At 44.1% G+C, this 26522-nt stretch overlaps 1 protein-coding gene across 5 annotated transcripts in view; it reads left to right on the top strand.

The window, feature by feature from the left end:
- The window catches only part of LOC138855183 (uncharacterized), a 100273-nt gene that overhangs the window by 41109 nt on the left and 32642 nt on the right, over window positions 1-26522 (top strand). For 2 of the 5 annotated variants that reach the window (XR_011394367.1, XM_070103004.1), the window contains exons 1-2: window positions 8728-8831; window positions 22127-22283. The exons of 1 other annotated variant lie outside the window; for it this stretch is intronic. Coding sequence is in view for 1 of the 4 variants with exons in the window: in XM_070103004.1 (XP_069959105.1) it covers window positions 8756-8831; window positions 22127-22283 (233 nt within the window). In the remaining 3 variants the exon portion in view is untranslated. Of the gene's footprint in view, window positions 1-8727; window positions 8832-22126; window positions 22284-26522 lie in introns of those variants that run through there. 2 more of the 5 variants (XR_011394370.1, XM_070103017.1) reach the window with 1 other exon arrangement.

Raw genomic sequence — 26522 nt, 5'->3', positions numbered from 1 at the left:
AGTGTTGCATCTCATTGTTTTCTCTTTCTCCTCCTCTTCTTGCTGCATAATCCTACGGGTTTAGCGCTCCCCCTGATTATAATAATAATTCTCTTTCTCCTTCTCTTTTTTCTCCTCTTTTCTCCTTCTCTTCTTTCTCCTTCTCTTCTTCTCTCCTCTTCCTTCTCCTCTTCTTTCTCCTTCTCTTCTTTCTCCTTCTCTTCTTTCTCCTTCTCTTCTTTCTCCTTCTCTTCTTTCTCCTCTTCTTCTTTCTCCTCTTCTTCTTTCTCCTCTTCTTCTTTCTCCTCCTCCTCTTCCTCCTTTTCTTTCTCCTCTTCTTTCTCTTCTTTCTCCTCCTTTCTCTTCTTTCTCCTCTTCTTTCTCCTCTTTCTCTTCTTTCTCCTCCTCTTCTTTCTCCTCTTCTTCTTTCTCCTCCTCCTCCTCTTTTTCCTCCTCTTCTTCCTCCTCCTCTCTACACCACTCAGCATCTCGTGGGAAATTCGGGATTAGGGAATTTCCGGACGATTTCAACTTTTTTGTGGATTCCCGGCGTTCGTTTCTCGCTTTGCCGGACACGAAAGCACAAAGAGAAATGTGATAACTGCTTTTTAGATTAGTTCCCCTTCCCTTTCCATCCCATCCCCCCCTCCAGTCCCTCACCGAAAGTAATATTGTACAACTCCGTCTGGCTTGGTAGAAGTGGGGGCAGTGGAAGGGGAAGGGGAGGGGGGAGGGAAGGCCTGAAACCTCTTTTAGAAAACATTGTGAGGACCTGGAGAGATTTTTATCCCAGTTAGCGACATTGGTGCACCAGTTCGATAACATCCTAAGTCTGTGTCAGCTTCGTCGTCCTCTTTTTCTCTCTTCCACCTTCCCTTCTTTCTCTTCATCGCCCCTCTATTCTCACCCCATGTTCCTCCTCTTTGTGACCATAGCACGACGTTCTTTTCAACTTGCGAACGTCAACAAAATAACGTAGATATAAATCAAGTGAAGCGTACCCGCGAGACGCACCTCTAGTGACTTGCTTGATCAAACAGGCAGTTGTTTTCCCGTGGCCGCCGGTATTTCTCATACCTGCTGGTGGCAGGCTGAGGAACCAAGGGCCACGGATGATAAGAGTGTTCTCTTATGGTGCCTACGAAGCTCCTAGCTCTTCACTGTGTCTAGTCCACACCTCCAGTGTAGCTCTAGTAAAGGAACATCCTGACGTGGACCGTCAGGATATTCTCTTCCGATCTCTCTCCTGCGATCCAAGGAACACACTCCATATGTTACTTGAAACTGGATGCACTCCTGCTAACCCTTTCTTGAGGCCTAGTTCCTGGGCCCTATGTATATCCATATTCTCTTAAGGCTACCCTCAACAGTATGGATATGGGGTGCACAATAAACTAGCCAATAACGTTTATAATACTGATACAAAAATAAACTAAACGACTGATTTATTTTTTTAGTTCTTTGGTATAGCTTATGTCAGTGTTGGTCTGGTCTGCTACCTGTCAGTGTTGGCCTGGTCTGTCAGTGTTGGCCTGGTCTGTCAGTGTTGGCCTGGTCTGTCAGTGTTGGTTTGGCCTGCTAGTTGTCAGTGTTAGTTTGGCCTGCTAGTTGTCAGTGTTAGTTTGGCCTGCTAGTTGTCAGTGTTAGTTTGGCCTGCTAGTTGTCAGTGTTAGTTTGGCCTGCTAGTTGTCAGTGTTAGTTTGGTCTACTATTTGTCAGTGTTGGTCTAGTCTACGAGCTATCAATGCTGGTCTTGTCTACGAGCTGTCAATGCTGGTCTTGTCTACGAGCTGTCAATGCTGGTCTTGTCTACGAGCTGTCAATGCTGGTCTTGTCTACGAGCTGTCAATGCTGGTCTTGTCTACGAGCTGTCAATGCTGGTCTTGTCTACGAGCTGTCAATGCTGGTCTGGCCTACGAGCTGTCAATGCTGGTCTTGTCTACGAGCTGTCAATGCTGGTCTGGCCTACGAGCTGTCAATGCTGGTCTTGTCTACGAGCTATCAATGCTGGTCTTGTCTACGAGCTGTCAATGCTGGTCTTGTCTACGAGCTGTCAATGCTGGTCTTGTCTACGAGCTGTCAGTGCTGGTCTGGCCTACGAGCTGTCAGTGCTGGTCTGGCCTACGAGCTGTCAGTGCTGGTCTGGCCTACGAGCTGTCAGTGCTGGTCTGGCCTACGAGCTGTCAGTGCTGGTCTGGCCTACGAGCTGTCAGTGCTGGTCTGGCCTACGAGCTGTCATTGCTGGTCTGGCCTACGAGCTGTCAGTGCTGGTCTGGCCTACGAGCTGTCATTGCTGGTCTGGCCTACGAGCTGTCATTGCTGGTCTGGCCTACGAGCTGTCATTGCTGGTCTGGCCTACGAGCTGTCATTGCTGGTCTGGCCTACGAGCTGTCAGTGCTGGTCTGGCCTACAAGCTGTCAGTGCTGGTCTGGCCTACGAGCTGTCAGTGCTGGTCTGGCCTACGAGCTGTCAGTGCTGGTCTGGCCTACGAGCTGTCAGTGCTGGTCTGACCTGTGAATCGAGTCACTGCTGGGGAATCCGTCTTTGAAAGAATATTCTTGTAATATAATATTCAAGAAAATCGTATTTCACATAAAAAATAACTTGTTTGTATGTATTTCACATACTTTTCCTTATGCTGCTGTTGCTGCTGTTGCTGCTGCTGCTGCTGCTGCTGCTGCTGCTGCTGCTGCTGCTGCTGCAGCAGCAACGTCAATAAATCACGTAACTTCCGCCGGGTAACCATTTCATTGTATCATTTACACGTAATGAACTCAAAATGGCTCTGATAATAGTATTTGCATAATTAACTAATACAAATTTTGCCATAATCTTACCCATACACAGTGTCCCTACTAGGCTGTGGTGACTGTCAGCCTACTTACCAACACCAATCGCCAAATGGACAACGGTCATATATATATTTTTTAATACGTCGCAATGCTATTTACATAATCCGTATTGTCGGTCGCATTAGCAACGCCATTTATGGGATTTTGTGGCAATTTTCCCGATTTTGGTTCATTTTGGAGCGTGGGGCACGTGGTAGCCTGGTGGTGGTTGCTGGTGCGAGCGATGCTGGTTGATACTGGTAGCAGCAACCTGCTACTATGTCCTCACAGGACCTGCACGTCTTCTGGTTCACACCACATTATTACTAAACATGCAGTGCAGTTGCAATGCTCATGTAGTGAGAGAACATTCATCGATGGTACTGTTGCAGTTGTTAGCGTGAGAGGAACTAGCAGGAGGAACGAACCATGGGAAATGAAATAGGATGAAAAGTTGTGGGAGTGAGCGTCCCCTCAGAGCCTGGCTCCAAGCCATCTGTCGCGTGGAGGAGGAGGAGGAGGTTCTGGTTAGCCTATTTCAGAGGCTATTCCTCTCCCCTGCTGCCGAACCACCTGTCACCTTATTACGGACAACGCGTTTACCGATTGTTAAAGAAAGTACTTGAGAGCGACCCCCACAAATACCCTCCATTGGGATAACTTTCAGCCGCTGTTTACACACCACCTGGAATATTTACCCTCATAACACGGGACACAGTTGCCAGTCCAGTATTCAGATTTTGCGGCTGATTGTGCGTCAGTTAGACTTACATTAACAAGTGATCGCTACAAGGCGGAAGAACCGATTGGTAATGCCACTTGATTTTAGAATTGCTGGCTCGTGCGCTCTCTGTCAGGACCCAAATCATTACCACTCAACGTGTGGTAAACATCTGTCGGCTTCAGGGCTGCTGGAAAGTACCTTGCAGACGATTACAAAATTCAAAGGAATTATTACATTTTAGTCGACTGCCATGTTGGAAAATCCTCGTTTAATACCTCTTAATTATCCAGCAATATGTGAGTGGATGAATTATGTGATTATTGCGACCATTGTATAAATATGTAATTGACAAACCATGTGTAGCGATCCCGCATAAAACTTGTCTTATCTCAGAGGGGAAACTAACGTTAAATATTCTAAATCGTATCTAAGTGATCGGTCGACTTTCTCGGCGTAAATAATCCCCCCTCCCTCAAGGGAGGTTCCTTGAAGCTGTTGAGGGGCTCTTGATCCAGAGAATTGGATCTGTGCTTCAGTTCCCTGAATTGAATCTGAATGCCTTCCATCCCCCCACAGGCGCTGTATAATCCCTACGGGTTTAGCGCTCCCCCTGATTATAATAACGTCAATAAAGATCGATTTTATTTCAAAAGGACATATACGTCAAATATATATTTCTTTCAGCGTATATATATGTTGAGGATTTAAATGAGGGAAGTAGGAGACTTAAGTGAGGGAAGGAGGTAGTGACTTGAGAGACAGAACATGTGTTAGGTACCACTTGAGAGGGAAAGAGATCAGATGTTAGGTACCAGTTGAGAGTAGGTATTAGGATATTAGATACCACTTGAGAGAGATAGAGCAAGTGTTAGGAACCACCTGAGAGAGCGCAGGTGTGAGGAACCACTTGAGAGAAAGCAAGTGTTATGTACCGCTTGAGAAAGAGTAGGTGTTAGGAACCACTTGAGAGTGAGAGCAGGTATTAGGTACAAGTTGAGAGGGCAGGTATTAACCATTTGAGAAAGAGCGCAGGTGTTAGGTACCACTTGAAGTCGAAAAACGGTAGCAGTGAAAGTGGCAGTGATACGACAGTGACGGGGCTACTGTGTAACAGTGAGCCGGGGCAGTAGTACTGAAGGTTAGCAAGGCAGGAGGAGCAAGTGTGCTTATGATGTAAAAATGGAGTAATAGGTGAGTGGAGTAATGGGTAAGGGGTAACTGGAGTACAGGGTGAAGGTGAGTGGAGTAATGGGTAAGGGGTAACTGGAGTACAGGGTGAAGGTGAGTGGAGTAATGGGTTGAGGATACTACTAACATAAGGCGGGGAACATAGAAGGGGTGGGTGCAAGAAAGGGTTGTAACAGGAGGGGGAGAGGGAGAAAGATTTATGGGGGGAGGGAGTGAATGGGGTTAAAGTTACATTATGGGGGAGATAATGTTGGGGAACGAAAAGGAATAACGTTATTTGATGGGGAGGTAAAGTTACGTGAAGGAGGGTAGCAAAGTTACGTGAGTTAGTGGAGTAAAGTTACCTGACGGGGTATTTGGGAAAGACTTAGAGAAAAGGCTAAAAAATTTACTAGAAGAGGAAAAGTTACGTATATATATATATATATATATATATATATATATATATATATATATATATATATATATATATATATATATATATATATATATATATATATATTATATATATATATATATATATATATATATATAATCTCGCAAACAGGTGATATCGACTTGTAAATAAAGTAGACATGAGCAGACAGCAGCACCAGCAGACATTAACCATTTAGGCAGGCAGCAGAGTTCTGACAGAGGAGTGTTGACACGGAAGTCTGAACAATGTTTTTGTCCCCTGACAAGATTGCTGATCTCTCCCATGAACACGTAACATAACAGGTGAATCTCTGAGCTTTTACCAACATTCATTATACGATTTACTTTCCGGTGTTATGACGTCAGCTTGACGACGAAGAAGGCGGAGATTATATTTGTATTAACCTGTAAGCTTAGTAACTAAAGCTTACTCAGTAAAACTGTGACATCACACCTGTCTGGCTTATTTCAGATAAGAAAACACAACAACTATACAAATTACAACCAGTAGCAAACAACTGAGGTGTATATACTCCCACAAACACTAACACTCACGGTACATAAACAATTTATCTTTTAAAGTCACAGCAATGAAGTAAAAAATGTTCATTTTAGAATCTCGCCGAGAGCCCAGCAGTCACCTCGGTCACTGCCGCCGCACACGGTGAGGTAGATCACGACCTGCAGCTTACAGGACGGAAGAGACAGCTTAAAAACTGTGATGCAGGAATGATAACTTGGTAGATGGAGCGATAACTGCGGAGATGGAGAAGGTAAACCCGTAACTGGAGGACCAAGTGAGGTTTTAAATATGCGTGTTACTGGGTGAGGTAAGTTACTAGGTGAGGTAAGTTACTGGGCGAGTCACGTCACTAGGTTAAGAAAGTTGCGGGAGCCAGTCTCTCTCTCGTTACCATCTCAGTGTCGTTCGTGCATGGATCCGTCTGCGGCCCCACACGAACGCTCCTCCACAACAACAAACACTTCCTCAGGAATACTTTGCACGCGGCTATCGCACAAACGTTTCCAAGAATATTTCCCGTTCCTGGCCGACATTTATCACTGAAAGGGTTAATTGTAGTCCTGAGAGGGCTGGCTAATGGGGTATTCCGGGAAGACTGGCCACACTGGGCCCGGTTTCGAACCTTTTGTTTCGTAATGTTATATCCTCAATTTGATTCCCCAATCATAAACATGTCAGGTCTGGTGATGTGCCGAACGCCCGTGACCACCAGCTGCTGTTACTGCTGCTGTTACCGCTAGCCAGTGGCTTTACTAATTTAATAAAGATATCGCGGGTGTTACACGTGTGTCTTTACTCATCACCTTGTCTGTGTTGGATTACGTTAATTAATGTTACTGTTCTTACTGCTAGTTTTGTTGCTGCTGCCGCTGCTGCCGCTGCTGTTGTGGCTGTTGCTGCTTCTGTTATTACTGCTGTTGTTGCTACTACCTTTATTGTTGCTGCTACTTTTGTTGTTTCTATTGCCTCTGTTGTTACTACTTGTTGCTGTTAATTAAGTTGTTGCTCTTCTGTCGTTACTTATACTTTTGTCTTATACTTCTATAAGTGTTGCTTCTATTTCTGCTGCTGCTAATACTTCTGTTGTTGCTAACACTTCTGTTGCTTGGTTTGGTTAGGTTAATTTAGCGGAAGACTAAGCAGTAATGGCCATGCGAGGACATTAACACTTATTCTTATTATTATTATTTTTAGTAGTAGTAGTAGTAGCAGTAGCAGTAGTATTTTTATTATGAATGTGATCAAAATTCCTTAAGACTGTCAGCCTCCATCAGCTAAAGTTTTCCTAAGGACTGAAGTAGCTGTATGCTCCTGCAGTCTATGCAACCATATTAACTTCACCTAAGAGCTAAAATTCCACTCTTACCTGAGAAGTGATAATGTTACATTTCTCTGAGCCATGCAAGTAATGTAAATACATGAATTAGTACAGTAGTAAGCGCAAAAAAGAAAGCCACTAATTATGCAGTGCATTCGGGCAAAGCGTAAAATATTTGAACAAACCTTGAGAATAATGTGTCAAAGGCAGAGTAATCTTGTAGCTGTGAGAGCAGCAGCTCCTCGTGCTGGGGATTCCCAGTGAACTGACTAATTCCTCCCAGATGATTTCCATTGATGCAGTCCTTTATCTTGCCGACCCGAGCCTCAACGATCCGTATGTGACGGTGCATTGGTAGATCAATCCGGCCTGCACGGTCCCTAGATCAATCCGGCCTGCACGGTCCCTAGATCAATCCGGCCTCCACGGTCCCATCTGCCGTATTTCAGAGGGAAAGAAATGAAGATATGAGTGGGTATCAGTATCACTGAGAGAAGAACTGACCACAGCCCAGTGCCTATCACAAAGGAAGCCCCTCAACTATGCTTACCCAGTGGCAAACAAAAAAATATGGACGGGGGTCACCACAGTATCGTGTACAGATGGTAAGCAGATGGTGTGGGACTACACATGTGCATCTCCATAACCAACTGACCTCCAGCAAAGATCAGATGACGTTTCTACCTGTAAGATGCACTTCAGTATTATTAGCCTTAGTGAAATTAACCCGTGTAGGTTATCCAGGAAGTGGAGGCTACAATCACGTTTCGCTAAGCTCACTCCCATCTCTAATAAGCGAGGCTGCTGATGTATGCTTCAGAGAGCCCTAGATTAGAAAATTCGGAGGTCTCATTGTGACAATGTACGCTCAGGTTCGTGAAGGACTTGAGTAACTGACTCAGTAAAGAAGCGAGGATCCCAGAGGAGCCGGTCTCTTGTTCAAGGGCATCTGTGCTGAACTCCAGAGAGGGAATTCGTCTTGTGAACACGTGCATTTCCTTTCTTCCTCCCCCGCACATACACTTACGAATATCTATATGTGCACATATACACACATGATCCCCACCCTCGTACACACACTCTATATACTACCTCCTATCTACAGCCTCCACACCCCACCAAGCACCCACTGCCCACAACATCCTCACCCACATCCTACCACCCACAGCCTCCACACACACCCTCACATGCCCCCCGCAGGTATACCGGGTGGGCGGGGGTATTGGGTTACTACACATTGTGGGCTTGATAAAGGGGCGGCGGGTGGTGCTCAGATTGTGTGCAGATAATTACTGACTTTTCAGACCGTGGAGTTAACCCGACGCTCTGACTGACTTACTAGTGTGGGTTGAACACCAGTCTGGTGCTTGACCAGGCTAGCACCAGACGAGCTTGGCCCATGGCCGGGCGGCGGGAGTAGAAAAACCCTCGGAATTCATCAAAGGTATATCAAGAAGTATACACGGGGATGTGTATTCCTCCAGTGTAAATATATACACTGAGGGTATGCTCCTAATCTATTTTATCTTGTGGTGACAACCTTACGTGCATGTATTAGTGACGCAGGTATTAGTAACGCAGGTATCAGTGACGCAGGTATTATTAACGCAGGTCTCAGTGACGCAGGTATTAGTAACGCAGGTATCAGTGACGCAGGTATTAGTGACGCAGGTATTAATGAAATAATGGGACCACCAAGACCATTGCATTCATATCGAATAACAAAAAAATTACGCTATTTTCTTTCAGAAATCAACGGCGCTGCAGGATAAGGTATGCCCAGGCACTCTCATAATCAGTGCCCACTACAAACTTACCACAGGGCCGAGCAACTCTCGCAACTCGTCTCAGGTATATCAAAGGCACTTCCTGGCATCCATCAAAATTAGGGTCAACTTCAAACAGCTGTCAGATTTAATTATTGATCAGAGAGTCAAAGTGACCACTGATGGGGTACAGCAGCGAGTGATTACCACTGGCAGGTGATAATACGATAACACTCAGGTAATCTCTTGATGAGGTGATGGGGGGGGGGGTTGTTGGGTGGTGGAGGTGGATAGTTCTGATGGATGGAGGAGGGTGTAGTAGTGTGGTGGTGGACGGGAGGGTTATAGTGTAGTGGGTACAAGTGAGGTGGTTGCGGTGGTGCAACCCCTCAAGGAAGGTTCCTTGATGTTGGTGAGGGGCTCTTGATTTAGGGAATTGGATCTGTGCTCCAGTTCCCCGAATTAAGCCTGAATGCCTTCCACATATCCCCCCCCCCAGGCGCTGTATAATCCTCCGGGTTTAGCGCTTCCCCCTTGATTATAATAATAATAATAATGCGGTGGTGCATGTACTCACCTGTTTGTCGTTGTAGGGGTCGATTCACAGCTCCTGGCCCCGCCTCTTCGCTGGTCGCTATTAAGTCCACTTCCTGCTCTAAGAGTCTTGTCATACCTCTCCTTAAAGCTATATATGGATCCTGCCTCCACAAAAGGTATACGTGTGTGTGTGTGTGTGTGTGTGTGTGTGAGAGAGAGAGAGAGAGAGAGAGAGAGAGAGGGATTAAACAGAGGGTGTGTAGAGCTAGGCACAACAGGACCTCCCAGGTACGACAACAGCGGTGGTGGTGTCCACCGGCTGACCCAAGATTAACAACAATAATCATATTTATCTCTACAAGTACATGTACAAAGTATACAGGCATACTACTGTATAGAAGCCCCTTGTTATGCAGAGCATTTCGGGCAAATTAGGTCAATTTTGTCCCAGGATGCGACCCACACCAGTCGACTAACATCCAGGTACCTATTTTACTGATGGGTGAACATGGACAGCAGGTATCTTAAGGAAACACATCCTAATGTTTCCACCCTTACCGGGGGTCGATCCCTGGACCTTGGTATATGAACTACATCAGCAGCATCAGCAATATCAATAACAACAGCATCAACATCAATAACAAAAGCATCAACATTAATAACAACAGCATCAACATCAACAACAGGGCTCGCAACTGTGTTAATTTCTCTAATGTGATAATTATTACTGAATCATAATTACTTATGTGGCGGAGTGCAGAGTGACGTCACCAGGTGAGGGGTGAAGCAAGGAGAGGACGAGGTGAGGGGAGGTGAGAGGAAGGCAAGGGGAGGAAGAATGAAGGGAAGGGAAGGCGAGGGGAGGTGAGAGGAAGGCAAGGGGAGGAAGAATGAAGGGAAGGGAAGGCGAGGGGAGGTGAGAGGAAGGCAAGGGGAGGAAGAATGAAGGGAAGGGAAGGCGAGGGGAGGTGAGAGGAAGGCAAGGGGAGGAAGAATGAAGGGAAGGGAAGGCGAGGGGAGGTGAGAGGAAGGCAAGGGGAGGAAGAATGAAGGGAAGGGAAGGCGAGGGGAGGTGAGAGGAAGGCAAGGGGAGGAAGAATGAAGGGAAGGGAAGGCGAGGGGAGGTAAGAGGAAGGCAAGGGGAGGAAGAATGAAGGGAAAGGGAAGGGGTTAGAAGGGGAAGAGTAGGCTCATTTTCTCTCCCATGGCCGTCACGAATGGATCTGACCCTTCAGAGGACGTGCTTTTGATCCATGGAACTGGATCACCGGATCACCACCCATTCAACAGATTCTGTGACCTCAGCGGGTTCACCACTTCACTATAGTAAATACTGCCGTCACCAGCTACTGGGGCCACCTGGAACTGTCAGGGCTCAGGTGCCCGGGCTTCTGATGCCTCCGCCGACTACACTGACAGAGTACATAGGAGAACATGGGGGGAAAGGCAGAGAGTAGAGAGGGTTTACAAGCCCACTCCGAGGCCGTGCTGACAGCTATGAATATCTCCACTGACGTCCGAATATTGCTGGAGACTGATGCACAGTCCACCGAAGACGAGAGAGCAAAAGCTGGCCTATATATAACGGCTCCTTCTCTCCTTTCTGTTAGTGTGACTGTAAATGGTCCAAGTCGGACCGAAACGTCGTCGTAAGCTCCTCCCTCTTATGTGCGGGTTATTTGTGTATTGTTCCTGTCACGATATTGTGCCTTTTCTTCTTTACAGTGGGTATGTGAAGCAACCACAGACGAATGTGAGGTGGCAAAACCGAAGCGGCCACTAATGATACAAGGAACTGACTGCCTTGTATAAGCCAGTAGGTCTGCTGCAGTGTTTCTTCATTCTTATATTCTTATCAAGATTAAGGACTGTCATGCGCTGTCTAGGTGTGTGAGTCAAGGATTCCCAAGCAGAAGGTAGAGAGTGAGAAAGGGGGGAGAGAAAGTGAGCAGAAAGCAAGTGAGACACGCGCACACACACACACACACACACACACACACACACACACACACACACACACACACACACACACACACACACACACACACACCTGTGACTCTGCTACCTTCGTCCTCCTGATCGCCTGATCAATCATACATCATGAAGGATTAATCTCTGGTGGTAACCATCTGTCACGTGCCTGCAACTGACGTCATCATACTTGAGGGACGGGGGCGGGGCCAGGTAAGGCAAGGAAAAGGTAGCGAAGGGAAAGGTTGGTGACGGGAAGGGTGGTGACAGGAAGGGTAGTGACGAGAAGGGGAACTGACAGGTGTAAACTTATGTGTAAACCTTAATGCGACGGGTATATTATCTATCCATAAACTACTTTACTGACTCGATAATACAAAAAGAAAACGTGCATCAACCATTAAAACAATGTTACTGAGAGTAGTAATTACAGAAACTACGTGTCCTAACCACCTCAACAACCCCTCCTCAACCCTCTCGATAATAGTTTGGTAATACCGCACCTCCTCCTAATTTCCAAACTACGAATTCTCTGCATTATATTTACACCACACATTGCCGTCAGACACGACATCTCCACTGCCTCCAGCCTTCTCCTTGTTGCAACATTCACCGCCCATGCTTCACACCCATATAAGAGCGTTGGTATAATTATACTTGGGTTGAGCTCTGAGCTGAGGTAGGTTAATAGCCCTTAGCCTGTTTATTCGACTGTATAAACCAAAAATGAAGGAACCACACGTAGAGGAATGAAACATTTCGAGGTGTGAGTGCTACACCCACTGGTCAACACTCGTGCTCCCTCAGAGTCCCTAACACTGCAGGCTGACTGACCCAGATTTATAACTGGAGGTTATTCATGTATGTCATCCTTGTAAAACATTGCCAGTCACACTGTAATTCATGTGATGGGTGTGTTAGGTAACTTGTCTTCATTTATGTATGTTAGTTACTTGCATTTCTTTTTGATAATAATAATAATAATACTTACTTGCACAAGTACTGATTTCAAAATACGTACACAGAATGGGAAGTCAGTCAGAAATACTTGCTGACGTTCTAAATCTGGACATAAGCATCATACGGACTTATTACATCTTACTTCAAACTTCATTTTTACATAACTTTTCATGCTAGTTTCTCTCTGAAAAGTTATTTTGGCTAGTTTTGGATAGGTTGGCTGGTTAGATTAGCGTAAATTCATAATATTTTTAATTCCTCTAACGATCTTATAAGTACGTATGCTACTTACATATGGGAAAACACGAGACATGTTTTCTCTTGTCAGTTCGTCTACGTCTACTGAAATTTCTTCTTTGATAACAGGAACCTAACTTACAAATCTTTGGACAGGCTGAAGTATCTAAAGGCTACGTACTAGCGTTGCAACTTACTTTTAGGTGACATGAGCCAAATGTTGTTAAATTTAATATTATATTTGCCACACGCTCTTGCGCTACCGTCCACTGTATTTTGCCTCGGCGGCAAAATTCAAAATTCTAAATTGCATAAAACCACAGTGCTGATTAGTTTGGAAATCTGAGGGAAGCTCAACAAAAATTTAAGGTTTAAGCGTACGGATATTTTTTTCTATAGTGGATGCTAGTGTAAAATTTAATGGTAGAAAAATTCCGCCTGCGCAGCAAGCTTTTTTTTCTGAGTCGAAGTGGAGAGGTAATTTGAGGTTGTCCCTCGAAGTGTTGCATTCGTCTTACTGATCAACTTAATAGCACTGTGAACTGTTTTAATACACCATGTAGGCTGTTGCTCTCTGGCATATAAGTTCTTACAGAGAGTTTGCGTAGCACGGATTCCACTAATGTTATGTTTAATTTACTTCTTACTCTCTACGTATTTTTCCACCTCCCTCCGTCTTATTTACTAACATTCCTCCATTCATGTTTCCACACGGATAGACTCAGCCATTCTCAGCCACTAGTTATGATCTATTGTATTGTCAAATTGTCTATCACAGGGTATTATTATCTACTGCGGAGGGCCTCAGCGCGAGAACATACCTTCCCTTGAGATCCATTGGCATCCATTGGAACCCACTTGGCCCACCAGAGCCCCAGAGAGTAACTGGAAAAAGCACAATTTCCTTTTTGGATTCTTCTCGCTGATGAGATTTTCTTGCGCGTCGCTCTTGATGATGGATCCATGTTGACGAGGTGGTAGCGGCGGCGGCGGTGATGGTGACGATGATGGTGGTGGTGATGGTGGCGATGATGGTGGTGGTGGCGGCGGCGATGGTGGTGGTGATGGCGGCGGTGGTGGTGATGGTGGTGGGGGTGGTGGTGTTGGTGGTGGTGATGGCGGCGGTGGTGGTGATGGCGGCGGTGGTGGTGATGGTGACGTTGAAAGAGGAGAACAGAGAAGATAAAGAGAGGGGGAATAGAGAGGAGAATAGAGAAATAGAGAGAGAGGGGAAAATAGAGGAGAGAGAGAATTGAAGATCCTGATATTGTTTGATGGTGATAAAGATAATGGTGGTTGAGACATGGTGGGGGCCATGCTGAGTGCTGACTCTGGCTGAGTCGACTAGAAAAACAGGAGGTTGTTGCAAGAATAATTTAAGCGTTATTGGATTTCATGTTTTTCCAGTGATGAATTTCCCGCGGTTATTCCATAAAAAAAGGTACTCTCCCAAAACGGTTTTTTTTTATATAATTTTTGCCGCCTGATCGACTAATTTATTGTGCTGGCGCAGCTCATCCTGTGAGCTGTGGAACAAAAGAGGATTAGTTACAATAGATATTTATCGAATCCCATTAGATATAGGTTCTCTATATTATATTTATTTTATAGCTTATAGTCTCGACATATTATGTTTCTCCTTCATGTAATGTATTGCACAATTTAAAAATTTCAGACTTTTTTAGTATTACACTTAAGCCATTGAATATTTTCATAGATTGTCAAATCATCATATAGCAGTTAATGTATCTAACTGATGCGAGGCATATGTACAATCTCAGTTTAAAATATCTAATTAACACTTCCGTGTTAATTAGATATCCCGTAAGGTTTGTCTGGACGTGTCTTGAAATGGTTGGACGGTTGGCCAAACACACACTAGTGTGGCCCTGTCTCTGTCCACACACTTGACATTTCGTGTCGCTGGCATCTCTCACATACTGAGCTGCCAGAGATAATTGTAGCCTAGATAAGTTTAAGACACATGTGCAACAGTTAGGTATCTTTATTCCGAAACCTGTGTTGCACATGCGTCTTGTCAGGATCCTTGTCGGTAGATATGCAAGACTTATTATATTCACTTATAACCTTGCCTTAGTTTATCATTGTCAAGTGCCAATGTCTTGCAGTCTACTGGCATCTATAAAAAATGTTTTGCTGGACTCGTTTCATCATAATGCTGTTTAGATCTGCTGGTTCCTACATGCACTGCCTTCTCCAAATTCATTTGCTAGTGTTTTTTTTTTAAGAGATTTCAGCCTTCTCTTTGGCAGTCCAAAATTACATTTAACACTTTATTTAATGCTAGTAAATTTAGCCAAGGAGATGGAAACCATAAGAGTGCACTTTATTCGTCAAAAATGATTGCCTATCCATGTGCTGCTTCAGACACTACCAGAAGTTATTTAGGTTAAGTAATGAGAACAGGGAGATAGATGCAACTAAGCTGGCTTTACGGGTAGCTTCTGCAAGCTTGGAAACAATAATAATGGCAAACAATTTAGTCTGTCAGGTGGAAGCCTAATTCTTAACTAGTTTGGCAAAAAGTTGAGTGTTAGGTGGAAGCCTTGTTCATAATATAGGTAACAGTTCAGTTTGGCAGATGGAAGCCTAGTTCTTAACTAGCATGGCAAACATTCAGTTTATCAGGTGAAAGCCTAGTTCTCAGCTAGAATGACAAAAGTTTAATTTCTAAAGAGAATCCTGGTTCGTTCTTTTAACTCTTCTCTGGTTTACTCTAACATTCTTCTCGCCTTCCAACTATCAGCATAAATGATGTGTGATATCGTAAATCTTCAGATTATGTATGCATTGGAGACCACTGAATTCAGTAGTTTGTTGAAGATGAGTGTTGTGTATGATTAATTTCTCGGGAGGGTAAGTGGCCATTGTAATGTCATTGTCTGTCAGGGTGACGAGATATGCTGTCGTGCTCTACTTTGATATATTTAATGTAATCAGAACTTTTAATGCGCAGGGGTAGTATTTGAGTCCATTTTGATATACTGACTTCCTACAACTGTTGTACGCTGTATAGCCCTTGTGGCTCAGCGATTCTTTTTTATTATAATAATACAACTGTTGTATTGAATACAACACTAGGTAATCTAGTGTTCGTCTGGCTCCATACATGTATTGAATACAAGGCCGAGTGGTTATCTGGCTTCATACAGCTGTTGTATTAAATACAAGGCCTAGTGGTTGTCTAACAATTCAACTGCTATGTAGAATACAAATCAAGAGGTCCATTTGTCTCCACTTTTTTCCCTTCCTCTTCCTTTTAAGGTAATTTCTATTCTATTATTTATAGATTTTTTTAAACAGAAGCAACAGCGTAAGCAACAGCGGTAGTAGCAGAAGCGACAGCAGCAGCATTAACAGTAGTGATAGCAGCAGCAACAACAACTATAGCTGCTATCCCTTTCCTTCATTGTTGACCTCATCCATCTCGAGTTGCTGCTGCTGATGCTCGCAGTATCACTGTTCCAACACCTGTAATACTCGAGCCAACTCTGTCTTTTGTCATAGGCACAGTCCAGACTTTGTTGTGGAATTTCTGGTTTTAAGTCTTTTCTGAATGTCTCACTCTTCAAGACCCAGACATGACCAGCTCAAGAGACATGTCTACAGATATGTCAAGAGCCTAATCAAGAGATAGGTCAAGACGTGGTTGGTTAATGGGGTTTAAATCCTATCGACTACGCGAGTTATTAAGACTGCACATCTTTACACCACTAGGCAAGAATACTGTAATCCTTAAAATAAGAATTAAACTCTGTGTTCATCAAGAACTGCAAGAAGCCCCTATCACGAGCCTTTTCCATCCTGTGGAGAGGGAGCATGGACACGGGGGTCGTCCCACAGTTACTAAAAACAACAGACATAGCCCCACTCCACAAAGGGGGCAGTAAAGCAACAGCAAAGAACTACAGACCAATAGCACTAACATCCCATATCATAAAAATCTTTGAAAGGGTCCTAAGAAGCAAGATCACCACCCATCTAGAAACCCATCAGTTACACAACCCAGGGCAACATGGGTTTAGAACAGGTCGCTCCTGTCTGTCTCAACTATTGGATCACTACGACAAGGTCCTAAATGCACTAGAAGACAAAAAGAATGCAGATGTAATATATACAGACTTTGCAAAAGCCTTCGACAAGTGTGACCATGGCGTAATAGCGCACAAAATGCGTGCTAAAGGAATAACAGGAAAAGTCGGTCGATGGATCTATAATTTCCTCACTAACAGAACACAGAGAGTAGTCGTCAACAGAGTAAAGTCCGAGGCAGCTACGGTGAAAAGCTCTGTTCCACAAGGCACAGTACTCGCTCCCATCTTGTTCCTCATCCTCATATCCGACATAGACAAGGATGTCAGCCACAGCACCGTGTCTTCCTTTGCAGATGACATCCGAATCTGCATGACAGTGTCTTCCATTGCAGACACTGCAAGGCTCCAGGCGGACATCAACCAAATCTTTCAGTGCGCTGCAGAAAACAATATGAAGTTCAACGATGAGAAATTTCAATTACTCAGATATGGTAAACATGAGGAAATTAAATCTTCATCAGAGTACAAAACAAATTCTGGCCACAAAATAGAGCGAAACACAAACGTCAAAGACCTGGGAGTGATCATGTCGGAGGATCTCACCTTCAAGGACCATAACATTGTATCAATCGCATCTGCTAGAAAAATGACAGGATGGATAATGAGAACCTTGAAAACTAGTGAGGCCAAGCCCATGATGACACTCTTCAGGTCACTTGTTCTATCTAGGCTGGAATATTGCTGCACACTAACAGCACCTTTCAAGGCCGACCTAGAAAATGTACAGAGAACTTTCACGGCGCGCATAACGGAGATAAAACACCTCAATTACTGGGAGCGCTTGAGGTTCCTAAACCTGTATTCCCTGGAACGCAGGAGGGAGAGATACATGATTATATACACCTGGAAAATCCTAGAGGGACTAGTACCGAACTTGCACACGAAAATCACTCACTACGAAAGCAAAAGACTTGGCAGACGATGCACCATCCCCCCAATGAAAAGCAGGGGTGTCACTAGCACGTTAAGAGACCATACAATAAGTGTCAGGGGCCCGAGACTGTTCAACTGCCTCCCAGCACACATAAGGGGGATTACCAACAGACCCCTGGCAGTCTTCAAGCTGGCACTGGACAAGCACCTAAAGTCAGTTCCTGATCAGCCGGGCTGTGGCTCGTACGTTGGTTTGCGTGCAGCCAGCAGCAACAGCCTGGTTGATCAGGCTCTGATCCACCAGGAGGCCTGGTCACAGACCGGGCCGCGGGGGCGTTGACCCCCGGAACTCTCTCCAGGTAAACTCCAGGTTGAGTATATATACGCTAAGAAATACACCTCTTGGTGTATAATCCTGTATCAAGACCTAAGGGGGGTAACCCAGCGAAGATATTTTTCTAGATATAGTGTATTGCTACAGTTTGTATTCAGTTTTTATTAAAAATAAAATTCTAAGATTTGTGGAAACTGTCGTAAATAAAAAATTATTAAATGTTTTTAGTTATTTAGTCATTTAACGAGCTTATTTATATATTATTTTTTTGGGTAATAAAATACTACTAAAAATGCTTTAGTGTCTGGAACAGAGCTTGCCTCTTGACAGTGAGAGCCAATCACGGTGGGAATTTTCTCTTGGCTGTCCTCCATTCCTTCCTTGGCACACGCCTCGACCTATTTGGGTACTGTGGTCTTGTGTGCTGCAGACTGCTCAAGAGCTGGATGGTATATTTATATCGGTAATGTAATTTTTGACATAATAAGTACTTGTAATGTGTCCCTCATACTTTGCGTATTGTATACGCCTTTAAACTTTGCGTAAAATACTGCATAATAAACTATAAATCCTTGTGATGGCGTGGTTAGAAAGGTGGATATTCAAACGGCTCCAGGGAAAAATAAAAAATCCATGAAGCTTTTTTATTTATTTACTCTGAGGCTATGGGTCCCCGAAGTTTGCACTAAAGGTGAACCCCCATCAAAATATAAATCGCGCGAGATATGCATTAAGTCGTACACTAGTTTTATTGGAGAATATCGAATGCCAACTCAGGGTTTCTAACGCGGAAACTCGCGTGAAATTTCCAATCAAAATTTTGTGAGAAAAGGGGGGAAAAATAATAAAAGGTGAGAGGTTCTCGGGTTGTGTGAAGGTCGAGGAAGTTCCCAGGAGCGAGACTTACGTCTACCAGTGGTCACAAGGCAGCCATTGTGGTGGTCGGTTAGTCTCTGATGTATGGGGGTTGGAGAGGCGCAGACCACGGGTCTAAAATCTATCAAATTCTTTCTATTGATTTCAGATCTCGAGCTGGGTAAGATGATATGATGTCAAAATTCAGTTCAATCGATCACTGCCATTTTTTAAGTTATACAGTTGGAAAAATAGAAACGTTAATGCACTGGGGAATTTTTGGAGGGGACTTATAAATTCCTTTCGTAATTTTGTCATCTTAATTTTGGCGAGATGCTAGATAAAATTATTAATAAATCTCCTACTTCCCTACAATATTTCGCAAGTAATATTCCTTTATGTATATCAATAAATGATATTCGAGCGAAAAATATATAATTGGCAACTATTAATGGCTGAAAACTGATACTTAAAATAATTCATTGAAAACTCCCCTCGGCTCCAACAATGATGGTTCCCACACTCTGCCTTTTTTCACTACTGTTATGTTTTTTTGTTTGGGGTAAATTACAGGTTGAGGATAGACAGGTAGGCAGGCAGACAGGGGTGTAGGGGACGTGGATACCTCTGTCTTGGGTAGCTAGAAGGCAAAGGAACGGTAGGGTAACCTAGTTTACTTCAGCCAATATCTTATGCTAGAATTTCTTGCAATGCGCATTTACCCTTAGTTCTTCCGTTGGATACATCAACTTACTCACTTATCCTTTATTTCACTGAATTCAGCTCACAACCCAAATTACCCGGGTTGAATCCTGGGCGAGACAAGAGGAATGGGTAAATCTTTCTTTCCTATGAAGCTGGAGATGTTAAAAGTCCCTAATATAATTCATTTCTCTTAATATTGCATGGGTTGGCACACCAGGAAGATGCTGTGGCTTCCTTCCTACACTATGCGTTTCACTACGCTAAATTGGGGGCATTCTTTTGCGTCTTCTACCATGCTAAAGTTGGGGCATTCTTTGCGTCTTCCACTTCGCTAAAACTGGGGTATACTTTCCGTCCTCCACTAAGCTGAAGACTGAAATTTCAGAATGTGTATCCGAAATGGCTATTTAAGTATCCCCGAAGGGGAATACTTAATAGCTTAATACCCAACTGGTTCAGGCAAGTGATTGCCTGAATAAGATATATTTTAATCGCTGCGCAATCCGAGGAGGGTATCCCCAACGTCCATAACCCCTGCATCTCAACGTACATGATTGGAATAGTGCAGTGTGTGGCATAAGTCGATAATACACTTGAATATCAGCTTTGAAGAGGCATTAACAAGTTATCACGCAAAAAGTAATATTTAAATTTATTTAATAAAAATGGTAAGCTTAGATATTACACAGCCTAAAATTAATTCAAATCTTTCAAAGAGGCCAGAGAGACAGGTACCCTAAAGTATACAAGCACATTAAGTTTTAAGCTGCTTAGAAGTTGCATTACTAAGTTATCAGTGTAGAAGACTTGAAGCTCAAAGGATGAGAACTTATAACATGAAAAGCAGTGCTTCAGTTTTTCAAGTTTCCAAGAAAAAAAGCAAATTGGAACCTACACAGGCGAAAATCAGGAAGAGTGACCAGCTGTTAAGAAAGAAAGTGAATACGAAAGCAAGTTTTATTGAAGCTTAGCGTACCTAATATACAAATTTTCAACAAGGGTCTAGAGATCGTACACAAGTTAGAGCTACATAAAAGAACATTAGTTGATTTAACCTACGATAACCAAAGGCAAACTCATGTGACTTATTTTTTGTCAGAAGAGACCTACTATATTTGTTTTAGAGAAACTAACTTGACTGATAAAGTTGGCACATGATAACATAGCATCAACAGATGGTTTCTTTGGAAGAAAACACATCAACACTAAAAGTTTAAAGCAGACCAGAAGATGAAATTTCCAGTTATTGCAGAGAATCCAACAAAATTTGTGTCTACACAGCCTAAACGCATGAGACATTCTAGCCATTACATGAGATGCGTCAACCTTTGTGCTGTTAACAGTTGTAATTTAATCAGCGGAAAGGGAAAACCCTTTAGGGGTCATGTATACGTATATATGTACTCCTTTGAACGTAGGCGAGAAAGATGCATCATAACCTACACCTGGAAAATACCGAAGTACTTGGTCCTAAACCTGCACACTGAAATTGTGAGTACGCTGAGAGAGAAAGAGCTTAATAAGTGTTAAGGGACCCTGACTGTTCAGCACCAACAAACTCCCGCCTTCAAGAGGTAACCCGGAAATTTCCTCGAATCAGACCCTGATTAGCCAGGCTGTGGTGGATGACGTTGGGCTGCTGGCGGTTGGCACCCACAGCCTGATTCATCAAGCCATCAACCAGGCCTGGTCTGAGACCGAGCCGCGGGGACGATGTTGTCTGTGCTGAAAGATTTCATATGTAGCATTTACAAACGCACGCACATCATTTATAAAGACACGTACGTCGTTCAAGAGTAAAATATTACGTCTTTCCCTCATTTATATCATTGGAACCTTTACCATTGATGAGTTCCCAGAGTTTTTTTTTTACTCCCGGAGCCCGGCCATGGACCAGGCTCGTCTGGTATTTGCCTGGTCAACCAGGCTTTTGCCGCTGAGCAAAATAGTTTTAATTTCGATAAATGTAGAGGCGTAGTAGTGGAAATATGACAATAGAACAGAATAGAATAGAACGGGTTGGAATAATAGAAATATAACAGTTTTAAAACAAATATATCAAAAGAATTGAAAATAATAGTATGTAAATTACATTAGAGTAAAATAATAGCCATAGTTACTTTAACAACAAAATGACTAGATCGGAATAGAATAAAACAATAGAAGTGTAGTGGTTTAATAGAATAAAACAATAGAATGTAGTGGTTTAATAGAATAAAACAATAGAAGCGTAGTGGTTTAAGAATGAAAATTACCACAGAGTAGTGCAGTAGTTTTAGAAACAACAAATATAGAGGGGTTAAACCCCCAGGTGAATCCCGCCCTCCCCTCGAGGCTGCCATGGGATTTAAATCCCCTGCCGAGGTGTCAAAGTGAGCATCATTTGGTCCACTTAAAGAGGATCAGGTCCTCCCCACCCGCCCACGAGGTGTTTGATCCTTCTATAATGCGACCGCTCGTGCGCACCTCCTCCTCCTCCTACTCCGTCGTACCTATTGTCTTCACTAAGCCGATCAAAGTCTTCGACATTTTGGGAGCGGAGTTTGCGGGTTGGCGGGTGTTGGTGGTCCAGTGACCAGACCAGACCACATGGTGACCATACGTTGGGCAGACCTACCTTCCAGACCTATATTTCTCTCTCTCTCTCTCTCTCTCTCTCTCTCTCTCTCTCTCTCTCTCTCTCTCTCTCTCTCTCTCTCTCTCTCTCAGGTGTGAAGTGAGTCCATAAGTCGAAATAATGAAATGAAACTTCGAGGCAAGAGATGCAACACAAACGTATATTTTTTTTTTCAGACATGCTTAAAGCAGAATGGAACACACTAACGGTGAAGTTACAAAATGTGCGGACAACGCAGTCACTGAAGAACCGGTTGGACAAGCAAGCAGAATGCAGCTGCAGCATCACACTGGATACTACGCTGGGACAAACAGAAGTTAACACATTGTTGATGTGAGTTTAGCAACTGCATCAAGACGGTCATTTTACACGAGCCGCTGAAGTTGATAGTAGTAGTAGAATTAGTAGTAGAAGAAGAGGTCGTAGTCGTTGCAGTGGGGTACAAGAGTAGTTGAGATAGTACTAATTAGGAGTAGTTGTAGTTTGTGCCTGCCATGTCTCCAGCAAATTCCATTGCATTTTTCCCATATGGTATCTTTTCAAAGGGACCGGGCTGTGGTTCGTACGTTGGACTGCGTGTGGCCAGTAGTAACAGCCTCGTTGATCAGGCCCTGATCCACCGGGAGGCCTGGTCGTGGACCGGGCAGCGGGGGCGTTGATCTCCGGAATACCCTCCAGGTAGATTCCTGGTAGGTTCCCCTGTTATCATGCTCGCAGCAGCCGGTAGGGGTGGAGGGTGGGGGGAGAGCCTTTGGGTATAATATTAACCTTGAACACCTAGATAATACACGATAGTCCTTAATCTAGATACAAAATGGAAAGTTCTCAACAGAGCATCGGTGTGGACTCTAAATTCTCTCTCTGAGGGACGGGGAAGGAAGGTAGAGTGAGGCTGGCAGGAGTTTATCCTGTGGTTAAACTTGTGTTGACATTTACGCGACACCTGTCACCCAGGGTCCTCGTCAGACCCGGACCAGGAGTACACTGAGGATGTTCTAGACCGAATCGGTCCAGAGCGCTTGATACCCAACCCTGCTCCCTGACAGACGTCACAAGACGTCTAACAAACACTCGAGTTTCTAACTACAGCGAACATTGATCCAAAACACACCGCTCTCTGAGTCTGGTGATACAAGGATGAGTATCTGGTCCGAGACCAGTGTTTTAGAGATCAAGTGTAAAACACCGACAATCTGTTGAACAAGGACGCTGTTGGTGCTGGCAGAACGAAGTCCATAATAGCCAACACAGCCTAGTTGATCAGGAGTTGACCTAAGAACATTTATCAGGTTGCCTCTTGAGGCTAGCTAGTTCAGTCCATCATTCTTCACTGAAAACATCGACTCCAGGCTCGGGGATCAGTCTGATTACCTCAAACTCTTCATCTTCCACTGTACTTCTCTGTGTTGGACTGAAGAAGCCATTGACTGGCGAAGTGTTTCCACAGTAGAGATTCCCAAATGTTGCACGAGCGTCTCATTCTTCAGCCTCCCAATCTAGGCAGGATAAATATCAGAGATGGAACAAATACAGAGATCGTTTATGATCAGCAAAGAGCCAGTAAAGCACTTCAATTAAAGTCTTAAATATGTATTTACTGAAGCGGAGGAGAGAGAGATATATGATGATATATACCGGGAAAGTGCTCGGGAGTCTTGTCCCAAGTTTTCACACTATCATAACAACATATTGGTGTGAAAGATAAGGGAGGAAGTGCAAGATAAACCCAATGAAAAGCAGGGGTGCAGTGAACACAACAAGGGAACACTGTATCAACATTTGTGGTCCCAGATTATTCAGCAACTTATCAAAAGATGTCTGAAACACTGCTGGGACAAGTGTAGTCTTCAAGAGGAAACCGGACAAGTATCTTCACCAGCTGCCAGATCAACAACAGGCTGTGATGGATATGTGAGCCACCAAAAGCAACAGCCTGGTTGACCAGGCAAACAGACGAGCCTGACCCATGGCTGGGCTCCAGGAGTAGAAAAAATGTCGGAACTCATCAAAGGTATATCAAAGGTAAAGGTACCAGGAGACTTAGACTGCAGGAACAGATAAGCGCCTGCTGGAATTTAATCCGGATAATTTTAAGGCAATGGAGAGTGTGAGAGAAGACCACAGAGAGAGAACTGGCCAGAGAACGACTTGAGTCACTACACTCAACATATCATTTGAGGTTCGTAAAAACTACATAACATCAGCAGTGTGGGGGAGGCAGGAAAGTCTTAGAATCGCCTTCAGAAGACTCAATGAAGAGTCGTTCAGAGTATTGTACGTGACACTCGTCAGACCTCCAGTGTGGAGTCTGCTTCTGAAAAAAGTGGTTCAGAAACTGGAGTGAGTACTGAGAAATTTGAGCAGAGAGGAGAGGCTTAAAAAAATAAAACCTGATAACATTTAAAGATACAGAAGGACTAGGGGAAACATGATAAGAACGTACAAAATACTCAGACCAAACGGGGACAGAAAAGTGATTCAGAGGGCAAGATGGTACAGATGAAAGCTACAGCAGGTACATGGATGAGCCACAGAGATGTTAGGAAGTGCTTCCTCAGTCTTATGCTCGTAAATAAATAGAAGGCAAAACCCCACACGGTTTCAAGAGTAGGTATGGCAGTAGCAAGGAGCTCATAAAACTTTATATGATGGCGAATATTTGAGGTTGACAGGCAGAGCCAGGAGCTGTCTTGACTCCTGTAGTCACCACTCGTTGAGTGCATGTACATAATCACACACACACACACACACACACACACACACACACACACACACACACACACACACACACACACATATACACACACACATAGACACACACATATACACACACACATACACACACATATACACACACACATATACACACACACATACACACACATACACACACACACACACACACACACACACACACACACACACACACACACACACACACACACACACACACACACACACACACACACACACACAGTTTATGGAGGGTCATCGCTTGAATGAATCTTCCACAATAGGAGGACACAACTCCCCTTCCCAGCCACCTGCCACCACCCCTTCACCAGCACCCCCCACCCTCCATCTCTCTCTCTCTCTCTCTCTCTCTGTTGTGAATAATGGTAGACCAGAAGCTGGCTTCAGTGTTTAATGATGGTAGACCACAAGCTGGGTTCAATGATCATGGTAGACCACAAGATGGGTTCAATGTTTGATCATGGTAGACCACAAGCTGGGTTCAGTGTTTAATCATGGTAGACCACAAGGTGGGTTCAGTGTTTGATCATGGTAGACCAATATTTGATCATGGTAGACCACAAGGTGGGTGCAATGATTGATCATGGAAGACCAATATTTGATCATGGTAGACCACAAGCGGGGTTCATTGATCATGGTAGACCACAAGCTGTTGCAAATGCGACAGGAATGGTTCCACAGTTTAGTGATGGCTCACCATGGTAGATATGACGTTGTTTCCGAAAATCTTGATCTTCTTCTTCTGCTGCTGCTGCTGCTGCTGCTGCTGCTGCTGCTGCTGCTGCTGCTGCTGCTGCTGCTGCTGCTGCTGCTGCTGCTGCTGCTGCTGCTGCTGCTGCTGCTGCTGCTGCTGCTGCTGCTGCTGCTGCTGCTGCTGCTGCTGCTGCTGCTGCTGCAGCAGCAGCAGCAGCACGGTGCGGGCCCAGTTAAGCACAGCTGTTCCATATACTCTTAAAGGTGGTGAGTAAGACGCATGCGCAACAGTTGGGCATCTTCATTACTGGAAAGTTTCGCCTACGAGGTAGACTTCATCAATCAAATACTTTTAAAGACCTGTTCACTGGTACCGATTAATCATTTATTATTTATTTGTCACATCCGTTGAAAGTCAGACAATATATTATGACTGTTTAGCTCAAGGCAAAAAAAAAAAAAAAGCCTTTACACCATAGTGTCAAGCAGCAGGTTAGGTTACGTTCGTCAGGAAACAGGACAAGTGTTTCCTGACGCGGGTCTTAGTCAGATGGGAATTTAGTCAACACCACTGGCGATGTATAGACATATCTGGAAATGAAAAAAATACCTCGGTGAAAATAGGAAATAAAACCTGGGCGATTGCATGTGCTTACACACACATCTTCATTCCTCTGAAGATGTGTGTGTAAGCACATGAAAACACTCAGGTTTTGTCTCCTATTTTCACTGTGTTTTTTCACATTTGCAATCGCGCACGCGTTTTGTCATTTCTTCCATAATTGGAAATTCTGAGGTACTTAATGAGTTAGCTTGAGGTCCATCATGAACTTGAGGGTTGGCCACTTGTTCAGCCTCAGCAAACTTAGGCAGAACTTCGCTGGAAAAAAAATGATTTTCAGGGGGTTTATGTACCTGAGTCAGCACGAGTCACTGAAGCACAGACGAACATTCACACACACACAACTACGGTACCATTACGACATGGTCTTGGACGCGCTGGAAGACAAACAGAATGTAGATGTATATACAGACTTTGCAAAATCCGTCGCCAAGAGCGATCATGGTGTAATAGCGCACAAAAGGAGTGCAAAAAGGAGTAGGTGGAAAAGTAGGTAGATGGAT

Source organism: Cherax quadricarinatus, chromosome 5 (assembly GCF_038502225.1).
Source record: "Cherax quadricarinatus isolate ZL_2023a chromosome 5, ASM3850222v1, whole genome shotgun sequence".
NCBI classification, from domain to species: Eukaryota; Metazoa; Arthropoda; class Malacostraca; order Decapoda; family Parastacidae; genus Cherax; species Cherax quadricarinatus.
The sequence above is the reverse complement of the archived record's forward strand: the minus strand, read 5'-3'. Positions and strand labels throughout refer to the sequence as shown.